This window comes from Acanthisitta chloris, unplaced genomic scaffold (genome assembly GCF_000695815.1).
Source record: "Acanthisitta chloris isolate BGI_N310 unplaced genomic scaffold, ASM69581v1 scaffold22436, whole genome shotgun sequence".
Classification (NCBI taxonomy): Eukaryota; Metazoa; Chordata; class Aves; order Passeriformes; family Acanthisittidae; genus Acanthisitta; species Acanthisitta chloris.
Window position 1 is genome coordinate 36,039 of NW_008677880.1, and position 13,098 is coordinate 49,136.

General features: G+C 42.2%; 1 protein-coding gene across 1 annotated transcript; it reads left to right on the forward strand.

Annotated features, from left to right (window-relative positions):
* The first annotated feature begins 260 nt into the window (after positions 1-260).
* Positions 261-3,438, forward strand: CHST8 (carbohydrate (N-acetylgalactosamine 4-0) sulfotransferase 8). Its single transcript, XM_009076690.1, has 2 exons — positions 261-290; positions 2,302-3,438. Exons 1-2 carry the CDS (start codon positions 267-269, stop codon positions 3,436-3,438), a joined length of 1,161 nt encoding a protein of 386 aa, XP_009074938.1. The 5' UTR covers positions 261-266.
* Positions 3,439-13,098: the final 9,660 nt, after the last annotated feature.

The window sequence follows — 13,098 nt, forward strand, 5'->3', positions numbered from 1 at the left end:
CTGTAAGGAGGACAGAGACACTCACTCCATTTTACAATTTTATGACATCTGTACATAAAGGCCTTCTAAGGAGTATTGCTACTATGAAACATGCATTATGATTTACCATGGGTCTATTTATTATTGCATTAACAGAACTTGTTCCTGTTTTCTTCTTACTTACCAAGAAGACACAGTGTTATCAGTCTAGCAAAAAAAGAAACTAATGGTTTTTCTTTCTAAATAATTACTTTACTCTCTTTCTTTGTTTAGGGATAAAATATAACATGGGATTCCAGCAACCACAAAAAGTAAGTTTTCACAAGTACATAGGAAGATCATTGCCATATTCCAGGCATGCAGTGCGGATAGACTTGGCTCAGATAAGGCCACTACACGGGAGGTGAAGCACTGAAAAGGAAAGATGCATCAAAAGCTTTGCAATAAAATGGAAATCTTCCTTTTAAAATACGAATTTGATAAGCTGTGCGGCTTCGGCTCTATGAGTTTTTTTTCCTAGCCTGGATATCGCTAAGACACACTGTAAACTTCACGTGTACTAATATTCTGCACGGAATCCCATTGCAAAGGAGCGAATTGCTCGAGACGAATCCTGGTGACACTCCTCCACCTAGCGGGGCCGGGCGACGAGCAGACAGGACTGAAGCACAGCCCTCTGTGCAGGGGAACAGGCAGAAACACGGCTGGGGTTTACAAACACACACTTCTGGCCAGCAGAACAGCCTGTGAACCTAGGAGCGGAGTACAACAATCGCTCCCAACAGCTGAATAGAGCCTTGCATGACAAATCCTGCGTTGTTTCCCAGTCTGCACATCACAGACCACCCTCACTACCAGGACAAACCCGAGTTCTGCAACACTGGCCTAAAACCTGTCTGAAACTGATCTGTTGCATCTGAGTTCTGTATAAGTTAGCAATTTAAGCAAGTCATCTACAAAATAATACAATTTGATTTTTTTTCTTTTGTCACCAATGCTTTTTGCAGCAAATACTGAATCTCTTTTCTGAGGCTTGTTTAATCTCTGACCCTTAAACAACAATGTGACAAGATCTCACCTCTGAGGCAGCACAAGCTTAAATTACCTATAGCATTGCTTTTTTTCAGCCAACAGAAACACTTGTAAAGTTGACTAAGATTTAATCTGCCACCTTGAAACAGTATGACCCTTCTAATCCCCATATTGTAGACCTTTAAATTTGTACAGTATCTTATTTTTAAGCCAGCTTTAAATACTGAATAAAGACTGAAAACAAAATATTTACAATTTATAAAACCTCTAAATAATCACTAAGTATTTTGGGTCAGCAATAAACATTCTGCAACTACATCTTCTCCCCTCTCAAAATCCTCCCTAGTGGTGCATCCACCACTGCTCCCACGTGAGTTCTCAAAGCAGGCATGACATGTAGTTAAACAGTGTCCAGCACCTAATTTTAGTCTTGGAGGCTAAAGACAGGACTTAATTCAGCTGCTCTGAGAAGCAGGGAGCAGTGGAGCATGCCTGGGCCACACACCAAGCAAAGCATGGACCAGGGAGATCTCCCTAATGAAACAAGTAGGTCCCAAAATCCCTTGTCCAAAGACCTGCTTCACTTAGTTTTCACTTCCCTAACGCAGCCGTTCGCACTCCCTCCTGCTCCTCCTCAGGTCTCCGTTGCTTGGTCCCGGGCTCACCTCCCTCCAGCCTCCCCGTGGGGTACCCCGAGTGCTGTTCTCACCAAACCCACTTCTCATGTGCCAAGGCTCCGTGTTCTCACTGCAGTCCTTTCTGCTTCCCTCTTCCCACTGGGGCTCCCTCTGCCTCCTCCCTCCACCGTACAAACCCTCCGGAGCTCCAGGCTTCGCTGCACAGCTGCCCTCACTCCAAGATTAACTGCTAAACTGGGGTGGATGGGAAACACCTGACACAAACCAATTAAACCTTCCATTGTGTGACAACAGGGGCAGCTGTGGTAATTAAGCAAGTCCTCAAAATACTCAGCTTTTGTAGCAATTTCAAGGACAACCTAAGACAAAACTATATACCAAAGTGTGTGTACACCACCCAAAGTACAGTTAAATCCAAACCTGAACTGGAATTCACCAGCTCAGGTTCACCTCAGCCTTGCGTTTCATGCAAGCACAGAAGCAGGTGACAAGAGCCTGTACCAGGCTCAGCGCCCAGGGCTCCCGGCCCTGTGTTTTGTTGTGCAAATCTGCTGAACTCAGAGCATGTGAAAGAGCCGCGTGAAGTTGTGCAAGCTGTTAACAGTGACAGTCTCTCATTTACTAACATCACTAATCTATTTTTCCTCATCAGGACTGTGTTTCCAGCAATAACCAGGATGGAAGATTAAGAAAAAGTACTGCAGACGCAGTGGCAACAGTACAGCAGAGAGAGTGGTTACAGCCCTCTGAAAGTGTGCCCACTAAGCTTCAAAGCACAGACAGAAGGCAAAGCAGCATCGTGTTTTCTACGAAAGATCAAGTGAAAGGTGACGAAATTAATTCCATCATGCTCCATAAACGCAGGAGGAGGTTTATAATTAAAAAGAGCCCAATTCTGATTTCCATGAACAGCTCCATTCTCAACCTGCCCACGCTTAAATCTGAGGATAGAAACAACAGCAAGTGGAAAAGTCTCTATCAGATCCAAGGAGAAAGGAAACGGATTATGAGAGAAACTTGTTCAAAATACAAGAGTAATAATAGGAGAATAATCACTCCGTATCACGTTTCTAGAATATTCGTAGAAGACAAATACAGAGTTTTGTACTGTGAGGTCCCAAAAGCTGGCTGCTCCAACTGGAAACGGGTGCTCATGGTGCTTAACGGCCTGGCTTCCTCCACAAAAGACATACAGCACAACACGGTGCACTACGGAAACTACTTGAAAAGACTGGATGGGTTTGACCACAAAGGGATCTATCACAGGCTCAACACTTACACAAAGATGCTGTTCATCCGTGAGCCTTTTGAAAAGCTGGTGTCTGCGTTTCGGGACAAGTTTGAACACCCAAACAACTACTACCACCCAGTTTTTGGGAAGGCCATCATTTCCAGGTACCGTGTCAATGCAACCAAAGAAGCACTAAGGACAGGCTCTGGAGTCCAATTTAAAGAGTTCATTCAGTATCTCTTGGATGTGCACAGGCCAGTGGGTATGGACATCCACTGGGATCACGTCAACAGGCTTTGCAGCCCATGTTTAATAGACTACGACTTCGTTGGGAAATTTGAAAGTATGGAAGAAGATGCAAACTTTTTCTTGCACTTAATTGGTGCTCCACAAAATTTAACTTTCCCCAAGTTTAACAACGAAGAAAGAACTACCACTAAAATTACACAGCAGTATTTTGCACAGCTTTCTCCTTCTCAACGACAACAAAGCTACGACTTTTACTACATGGATTACTTGATGTTTAATTACTCAAAACCTTTTGAGGATTTGTATTGATTTGAGAGTTAGGACATTTCCACAGTCACATCAGTCCAATTGCATAACAAACCCAGGTGGTTTATGTTTATATACACTTGTCTGTTAGTAAGCAATTGGTTGGAGAACAGGAAAAAATGCAAAACAGAACCTAAATGGCTAGTGATGTTTACACCTTCACCTTAATTGCCTCCTTTTTCAAATCATATTTTTTCTATAATTTCCCCATACAAAATGTATGTACATATATGTATAATATGTCAGGGTCCCCAAATAAAGCACAGACTTTTGCATGCTGGTGTGACCTGTGTTTGCAGTGGGAGGACAGTTTGAAACCAGCAAAACACAGCTGGAACTTGCAGAGTGGAGACAGTATTTCAGGCTTTTTACTGTTTAGAAAATGAGTTTGAAAGTGATGGAGTAGCCAGAAAAAAAGAGACTGAATAACATTTACAGTTTATCAAAATCTGCAAGGCATGAGGCCATACACTAAACAGGGACCATGTGTGTGAGGTTGGATGTTGGTTGTTATAGCCTGATACTTGTATATCAGCTAGGGAGAAAAAGTCTAGTCACCCTTGCACTGTTCAAAAACACTGGTGAAAACAACTAATGCTTAATGACCATGTGAGAGCAGTATTAAACCAGACACTGTAATGCAGAGTGAGAATGTGTTCTCCCCCTTCAACATTTCCCTCGTGGCACATTCATCTGCAAAAAGATAAAATGCAGGCGAACATTTGCATCTTTATAAATGTTATTAAAATTCTTTTAATCCTTTGCATTAACATAAATCTCTGGTTTAATCTTCATAGTCACCAGGAATATCAAAATCTTTCCTTCATAATAACAAGTGAGAATAAATGCTGCTTCCTGCCCAACAGGGTAGTTCTTTTCATTGCTGCAAACAATCTGCACTTGCTTATTTTAGCAACAATTAGATCTGACTTAACACACAAAAAATATTCCAGGTGTTTTAGTTCAGGTGTTTGTTTTCTGTAGCTGAGAAGACTTTCATCTCTGGCCGAACGTCTTGTGAGACTCAAATACTTGACCTTCCTTCCAATGGTTTTGCCCATCTTCACACAATTCTGTATACAGAACACTTTTTTCCATGACCCTTAACCACTTGACACAATGGTATTTAAACTGGCACACTGGAACAAAGGTCAAACTCTACCACAATGCCAAACTTGGACTCCCCAGTACTTTCTAGTTTGCATTTCACAACCAAGAATTCCACCACAACTGGTGCTGTACAAATGTAAACACCTAAGGAACAACCCTTATTTCAAGCTGTTTCACATTTCCAGGTTCAGATCATCATACAGACAGTTTCAAGCACCAGAAGCATTGGCATCATTTTCCCCAGAAACATCCAACGTATTTTTGGGGTTTCAAAAATGTTAACAGGGAAAATATTGTATTGACTCTTCTTCTTCCTACTCCCTCACCCCAGTTGCTTTTCAGCTAGATGCTGAATTCAGCTTGATGCACATGAATTCATAGAGCCACAAGGTCACATTTACATCTGAAAGACTTTGTTGGCACAGTTACACATCAGTAAGTGTTCACTGTGTAAGTGGGAAAAAATACCAGCAAAATTGCACTTCTGATCATATTAAACTGGTGCTTTTCCTACCAGTACCCACTCCAAACTGTTTTAATTAATTTACAATGAAAGATAACAACAGGGGAATAACAAAATGGGGGAATCACAAATGAAGACTTTGACAGGGTTTTATTTTGTAAGAAGCATCCTTTAAACAAAAACTGCTCAATGATTTGCATGTTTATGACAAGCTGTATATGGCAAAACAGCATCTGTTTCACAGCGTCTCAAGGAAGACAGAAGTATCCTTCCAATACTCAAAGGTACTTGACAGTAGTTGCATTAATTTGGCTTTGTTACTTTCATCTCCTATTCTCTACAGAGTAGTAGAAACAAGGCAAGAAATTATTTTAAAAAAATCTGCAAAGATATATTTTAAACCCAGAAGAAATGCAATATCTTGAACAAAAACATCTAAGGCAGCAGACAAGTAAACTAATATTTTCCTATTAATCACAATGTTTAAGTAAAAAGTGACAATTTTGACTAGATGGTGTTAAGTTTTCTGACTGCTCATTTCCCTTTGGATTATCTTGTCTTTTTTCCCCCTCACTTACAAAATCTTGGTATTTTCATTTTTGGTAATGCAGTTGAATTTTTTCAGAGCTGTTCGTTCTGAATTCATTCCTTTTTTTCATATAGAAATGTATCATTTCATATGGAAAGTGTAAATTAAAGACTAGACAATAAATCCTCTTTTCAGACAAACAGCCTAGATCAGAGGTAAATATCTTGCATTGCTGAAATTGGACAAAATAATTCTGTCAATCTAATTGGGGTTTATTATTATTACGATGATGATGATTGATGTATTTTAGTGAGAAGTGAACTTTTTTACTACTGGACTGATTACTGAACTGTACTCCTAGTTCTCACCTGAAAGTTTTTCAGCCTTTTTACTCCTGATCTTTTTCTGCCCTACCTGTCTACTCACAGCTCCTACTGTCTTAGGAATTCATCCACCTGGAGTCAGTAACTGCACACAGCTCAGGGACTGGCAGCAGTCAAACTGCCCCAGCACCTTCCCCCACCACAGGTCAGCCAACCCTGCCTGCCAGCTCCACACATCCTTCCTGGGTTGCTTCCAGTACTGGAGACACTTCAGGTGATTCTCTCTGGGGCAGCTCCCCATCACACCTGATATATTGGCAGCTCCTAAACCCATATTTCCCACCTTGGGATTTCAGTGATCAGCATATTAGGAGTAAAACGTTCTCAATACCAATTGAGGGGTCGGGACCCAGCTGGAGCAGTCACAGAGGTTGAGGTGTGAAGGCACTCAAACACCCACAGATCAGAATCTCAGACCTACCATCTAAATAACACCCAGTTTCCCGGCCAGCTTTTGCTGTCCTGGCACTCCAAGCTGCATCCCTGCCATTCCAGAGGTCCCTCACGAGAACTAAACCAGCCAGTCCCCGTGCCCAGAAAGCAGAACAGTGCAATGTGCAGGTTGTTTTCAGGTTTTGCAAAGTCTGAAACTGAAACAGCAATGATCTCTTCATTAAGGGGTAATTTAAGACCTTGACATCGGGATGCTCTGCACATGATCTTCATGAAGATCTAAGCAAAGTCATCCTCTTCGAGACATTTGTCTACCTAAAAACATCATCCTTGCAACATGCCCAAATCGAGTGGGGGTGATTTGCTGGGTTTGGTATTATACAATCCCTCACTACAACAGCCACTTACCGTGGCTGACCTCAAACCAGCAGTGTCAGTTTATGGGGTTTATGCCTCTACAGATAAAAGAAACAAGATATTAAAATGAGTTTTATTAACTCTTTGTATCCATAACTTCTCAGAATTTCCATGATGGGGTTCCAATGCTTCTTTTCCATAACCACTGCAGCACTAACAATTTGAGCACATCAGACTGCACAGTATTGAAAGAGAAGATGGATTGAGGATAGGAGATCACTGGTTTTTTGCCACAATCTGGTTCACTGGTTTACAACTAATCTTCATAGTGAATTTTAATTTTACTCTCACTGATACTAGAAGACCATCTGCATGCAGCAGTTTTCAGAGCACAACATGAGAGACAAGGCTGAGCACAGCCTGTGTGAGCTGATAGCGCTTCAAGGGATGATTCTCAGGTTGGCAGTGTCACTTGTGATTTCAAACCTCAGCATGCACCTGCACACTCTTGGATAAGGACTCGGGAAATGTCCCAAGCTTCATATGTCAAGATGCATGTAACTAATTTTTGTCCCAAGACAACAGCTCCTGGTTAAGAAGGACCTAGCAATTTTCTTGGCTTCCCTCAATGGAACCCAGCAGACATGCCTGTAAACAAACATCTCTAATAGCTTCCAGCATGATGCTGCTGTAAAAACGCTCTGGAGTCAAGTACAAGAGACAGAAAACTTCTCACACTGGCTGTACCAGTGACAACTGATACATTGGTCAGTCACTTTCACCAAAATTTCTCAGGACTCTCCGTTCCAATAGAGGTGTCCAGAATTAGACATGCAGTAAAGATTCACTGTGGGTTTGAGAACAGGCACTCATCCATTCCACACTTGAATTTAATCCTGAAATAGGTGAATATTATGCACAATGCATTTCTCGAGCAGTAAGGGCAAGACAACATGGAACACGCTGACACGGGAGAGGGAGACAGACACGACTCAGCCTTGCTCACTGCCTTCAGACTGGTCAATGCATTATGAAACTATGGACACAGTTAGTTGTGACTCATGCTAGAGAGTAAGAACATTTGCAGTACGACTGGCCTAATAGAAACATTCAACCTTGTAAACACATCTTGTGGTTTGATGAAGAACTCCACATGTTTAGTTTCAGAATAGTATGCACAGAGTCCTGTGCATACTCACATCTGGGCTGACAGCTAAACTCGCGCACAGTCCGGAGCACACGTACATAGTACGGAGCACCTTCCGATGGACGAGTCTGTTAAGTGTTATTTTCCAGGCACTTTGTGCCACAGTGCTTTGTATCCAGTGACACAGATAACTTGTCCAAATTCTGCCATCCATTGCCATTTTTGCCACCAAGTTTTTGGTTTGGTGTTTTAACTGCAGACACACATTTAACAGAACTGCAGCAGAGGTCAAGTTTTCCATTCTGTACCTACCTTGCATGGGACCCTAACTGCTCTGTTTCAGTTCAGCTGCTACAGTAGTGCTGGCCCTGTGTCTCACATTCAGCTTACAGGATTCTCTATCAGTGGTCTTTTCTTGAAGTGTCATCTTTTTTTCCTGGAGCTTAAACCTACACTCTCAAGTTATGGAAAATGAAAGAGGCTTTCACAATCCAACTTTTCCACAGTTATTTTCCCAATCTGAGATTTCTGTCCAGATTTTTTTTCACTTAATATAGGAAATAACCTCTCAACATACCCAAACACAAGTATGTCACCAGCTGCAAAAGGTGCTAAGATTATGTTCAAGCAGAGAGAACAGCAGCATGGGAAGCAATGGCCTACGGCGACTGCACTAAGAGCTTGTCCCAATCCATTAAACACTAGTGGAGGTGGCTTCTTGCCCAGGAAATGAAAGCTCCAGGCTACAGTTCACCTTCAAATTCATGGATACAGGCTAACAGACATTACGATCACAAGAAAAAGTTATTTTTGCTTTGTTTTAAGTGTTCATGCAGTCAGTACAGCCCTTTCTGCATACCATGACGGAGCCACGGAAAAGTCACGTGAAGGTGATGCCAACCCACATACAGACACATACACTGAGGGCCACAGGGCATAGTTTAGCTGTCTGTTTCTGTACAATGTCAAGCAGCTGACCTGTTTCTACAGTACTCATTCACAACACTCCTACACCTAGCAGCAGTCAGGAATGGTGTGCTGACCATTAGGGCTGGTAACGGGAGCTTCGGCTTATCTGTGATCTGACTGGTTTGGGTCTGATCCCCAACAATTCCTCTGCTTGTCTTTCTCCATCTCTGGCATGGAGAAAAGAATCAGGAATTATATGATCTTTAGTGTTTTACACTAAATTTCATCTCCTAATCTCAAATTCATTTAATTCACCTATTGCAATACATGATGGAGAGGAGTTTAGCTTGGGGGTTTTCCCCACCAATGTTATCTGATCATTATTTTGCTATTAATACCAAAAAAACAAAGTCACGACAGCACAGGTATCCTGACCAATAAACCAGAGAATGTGATGGAGAAAGAGGCTGCAATATTTGTACAGTCTCGTTATATTTCTCCACTGAAATCCATACAGACATGAATCCTGCTCAAGTGACACACTGTGTACTCATCAAGGTGATACTGTCTTTATAAATCAGGCATACAGTGACCATTTCAAGCAGCGTGGAAAACACAGCAGACATTGTAGGAGATGGGCTATTAATCTGACAATTTATCCCTGTTTATCCTTGAAAAAATGGGGATTATTTTTATTACCTAAAATAAATCTGAGAGCTTCATTAGATCATCCCACCAAAATTGACTGTCAGGTTTATATTACAGTCTACAAAGCACACAGCAGCTGGTAATGGTCAAAAACGTTTTACCTTGGAGCTCTTTCATAAGGAGTTTCAAAAGTGACCACACAGAACAAAAAGCTAAGCCTGCCATACCTGACCAAAACATACAGCTTAGGAACACTCAGGAATGAACACGCACAGAAGTAAAATCAATTTTAGAAAAATTCAGATGATGAAGTGTTGATAGTACACATTTTCTCCTCTTTCACAAGGAGCTACTTCTGCCCCACTATTCACTATTCCAAACTCTGAGAAATAAGTATCACCCAGAATTACAGTAGACTGGTTTCAAACACACCTTTCCATTCCCTGCCTTTGACTCAGAAATCAGTTCCCTTGCAGATACACCTGACAGAGTACCCTGGAGTCACACCTTCCAAAATTCTGAGCTTCCCAATCCAACTGCCTCCGAGGGCATTGACTCTTCTGTTCTGGGTCTGCAGTAGGGAGGAAGCACTGACACAGCTGTTAAAGGAGCACTGTCCACTCACTGACTTTGTATCAACCCGTGGGTGTTCAGACCTCAAGAGTATCTGACTCCACTTTTCTTGTCCTCAATTCAGACTCTGTTCTAGCCTCACAGATTACCTGCAGCCAGAATGGTTTCAAACCCAATGGGTTTGTTTCTCACACATCAAAATCTCCAGTCCCTCCTGAAACAGCCGTAAAGAAATGGGGCTGGGGAGAACACGCTGCCCTGCCTGCCTGGCTAGCTGGCTGGTCTGGAAAGGTCTGAGTCTTCTCAGCTCTTTCAAATGCTCCTGCCTCGGACTGACACCTAAATGTCATAGGATGCAAACCAGACAGGTCTGCCCGTTGTGGAAAACTAAGTCACATTTCCCTGAGAGCAATTAAAACCCACAGATACACTCAGCCTCACTAATCCAAGTCTGTGGAAGAAATTCTGATGCAAACCCAAGGCCACACATCCACACTTGAGTTGTGCCTTCACTGACAGATTGGTAGTTAAGGCATCCATTTGGTTCCAGAGATACAGAAAAAACCCAAATCCCAAAGGAAGCAGTCGAATCTGAGCCCAAGGTTATTAATCATACTGCCTCTAATTGTATATAAAGTATCTTTACTCCCTCAAAAATGTTTTTTTAAATATTGTGGGATTTAAATATGTCACAATATTCTGGATATCTTGATTAGATCTCCTTTAATATACTGCCTCCAAATCATTCGTAATTTATTTAACACCACTATAAATCTCACAGAAATGAAGAACTCTTACTAATCATTAAGATTAAGAAGAATTTTTAGCCTGACTAGACTGGCAACAAAAGTTGATAAGGGGATTTTTTTTTCTTAAACAGTGCTTTTTACTGTCTTCTTGTAATTAAAGTTTCAACCAAGGTCCCATTAGGCTGACAGTGATTCCCCCTGTGAATCCGACAGACCCTCAAGTCTTCACGTTTCCAGAGTAAAGTCTCACTGGTAGCAAGCATCTGGGAAGGTTTTGACTAAATCAAGCGAAAACTCACTAAGATTAAAAGCCTAAAGAATTTTGCTCCTCATTGACATTTAAAATACTTTCTCCACCACTCCCCTGATCCAGCAGGATCACATGTCCTCACAAAACACCACATGGGTTACTCTGGCCTCCCTCCCCTTGAGTCACCCTGCACCGCTGCCAGTTCCACGTCAGGCAGCCGAAGAGCATTGAGGCTCAGCAAAAATGCCCTCCCTTATCCCGCGGCCCCGGAGCTTAGGGCACAAACTTCACTACAGGCAAAGCCAGGGAGGACACAGAACCTGTTCCACACAGAAAGCCAGCTGCAGGAGAAAAGGGAAGGGAAAGGAAAAGGAAAGAGGGAAAGGACAAGGACAAGCTACACAGCATCCCCAAAGAGAAACACTACTGGATCTGCCCAGAGGAGAACACACTGCCTATGCATATGGGCAGCTGGGCCAGGACTGATCCTGTGGTGGAACTGCTTTATGAGCATTCCTCACACCTACAGAAGCTGACACAGGGACAGCTCTGTTTCTTTTCTGTCTTCTATACCCCTTACCTCTTCGTAGTCCTTCCACAGGTGTCCCTACTTCAGTAAAAGCTACCACATCCCTCCTGCCTCTGGCAAAAGCACTTCCAAATTTCTTTTCTGAGCTATGATCATGCATGTTCTCCTTGGGGCTTCATCCCTTTGTCACCCCTGATCCTGGCTTCACAGGGAGGCTAGTTCTTTAAGAAAGGGACCCCCAGATGCAGGCAATGGACATTTTGCAGTTACCTTATATCTACAGAACAGCTCAGTGCAAGGCTGTGGGTTTCTTTAAGCTTTTACCAAACACACCTCAGAACAACCACTGACCATTATCAAGGACTGCTCTTAAGCAAGCCTTAGAATAAAAAGGATGCTGTAGCTTCTACCATACCGTGTGTGTTTACCATAAAGCAGAAACAACAGTATACAGAGCATTTGATCATCTGAAGAGTTCACCAATCCCAGTTTTGTGTTAGCTTTTCTCAGCTCCAAAGGACTGAAAAAACTAACAGCACTGTAGCACAGCCAGTCAAGACAAAGGGAAAGCAAATCAAAGCACCAAATGGAGAGGAGGCAGAAATCCACACATACCAGCTCTGCATTCAAAGTTACCTTCCTCCTTAGAAAAAGGTTTCCCCTTTCATTCCCTTCTGTAGCATTCGATATAGCTCAGTGCCAAAGGCAAGATTTCCTACTCACTAGAAGAACAATTCTGATGTTCTATGGGAAGACTTATGTAGCTTGTCCCAGCATATTTCTCTGCATCCTACTGCTTGCCTGTAGCCTTAAAGACTAAGGGCATTTTTATTACACAGGTGATCTGGTGGCAGGAAAGTATAAACTATTCATGTAAAACATCTTGCTGCAATTTTAATATCTGAAGTCTTCCACGTTCTAGTTTAGGGAAGATAAGGTATCTTGGTGGAAGAATAAAGGATTTTAAGATTTTAGGATCTAATTAAGTTCCTTAACCAAAAGTAAGTTGTGACACTTTATGCCATGAGTGCTTAATAGACCTATTAGCCAATCAAAGCAATTATTATCACTTTAGAATAGTCTGTTCTGTCAGAAAGAAGTGAAAGAAAGAAGATGCTGCCATCAGTTAGAAGTACAATGCCAAGCACAAGATGCTCAAGTAACTCTTGGGCACAGAATACTAACTGCTTCAAAGGTGCAGTTAGTAAAGCCAGAACCATCTGAATTGGAACTGATAACATAGTAAAAAGGTGAACAGTTCAATTAGTTCTTCAGAGATAAAAGTTGTTCACAATGAAGTTTGTCTGAGACGAAAAGCCTCAAACCTATCTAGGCACCAAGGCAAAGGCCATCCCAGCAAAAAACTGCTTGTTTCTCTGTGGCCAGAAAAACACTCTAAAGAAGTGTCACGGTCCCCTGCCCTGCCCCCAAGTACAGCAGTTCTTACAGCCCTTCATACAGTGTCAGGAAAACTGTCAAACACACTGTAATGGCCCAGATGGTGCCATGTGAAGAATGAATGGATTGTAAGGAAGAAAATGGTCAGAGAAATCAGGCACTTGAGCTATTGCTAGACCCTGACCTGTCACTGATCCTTTGCAAGACACTATCAGTGGATGCACA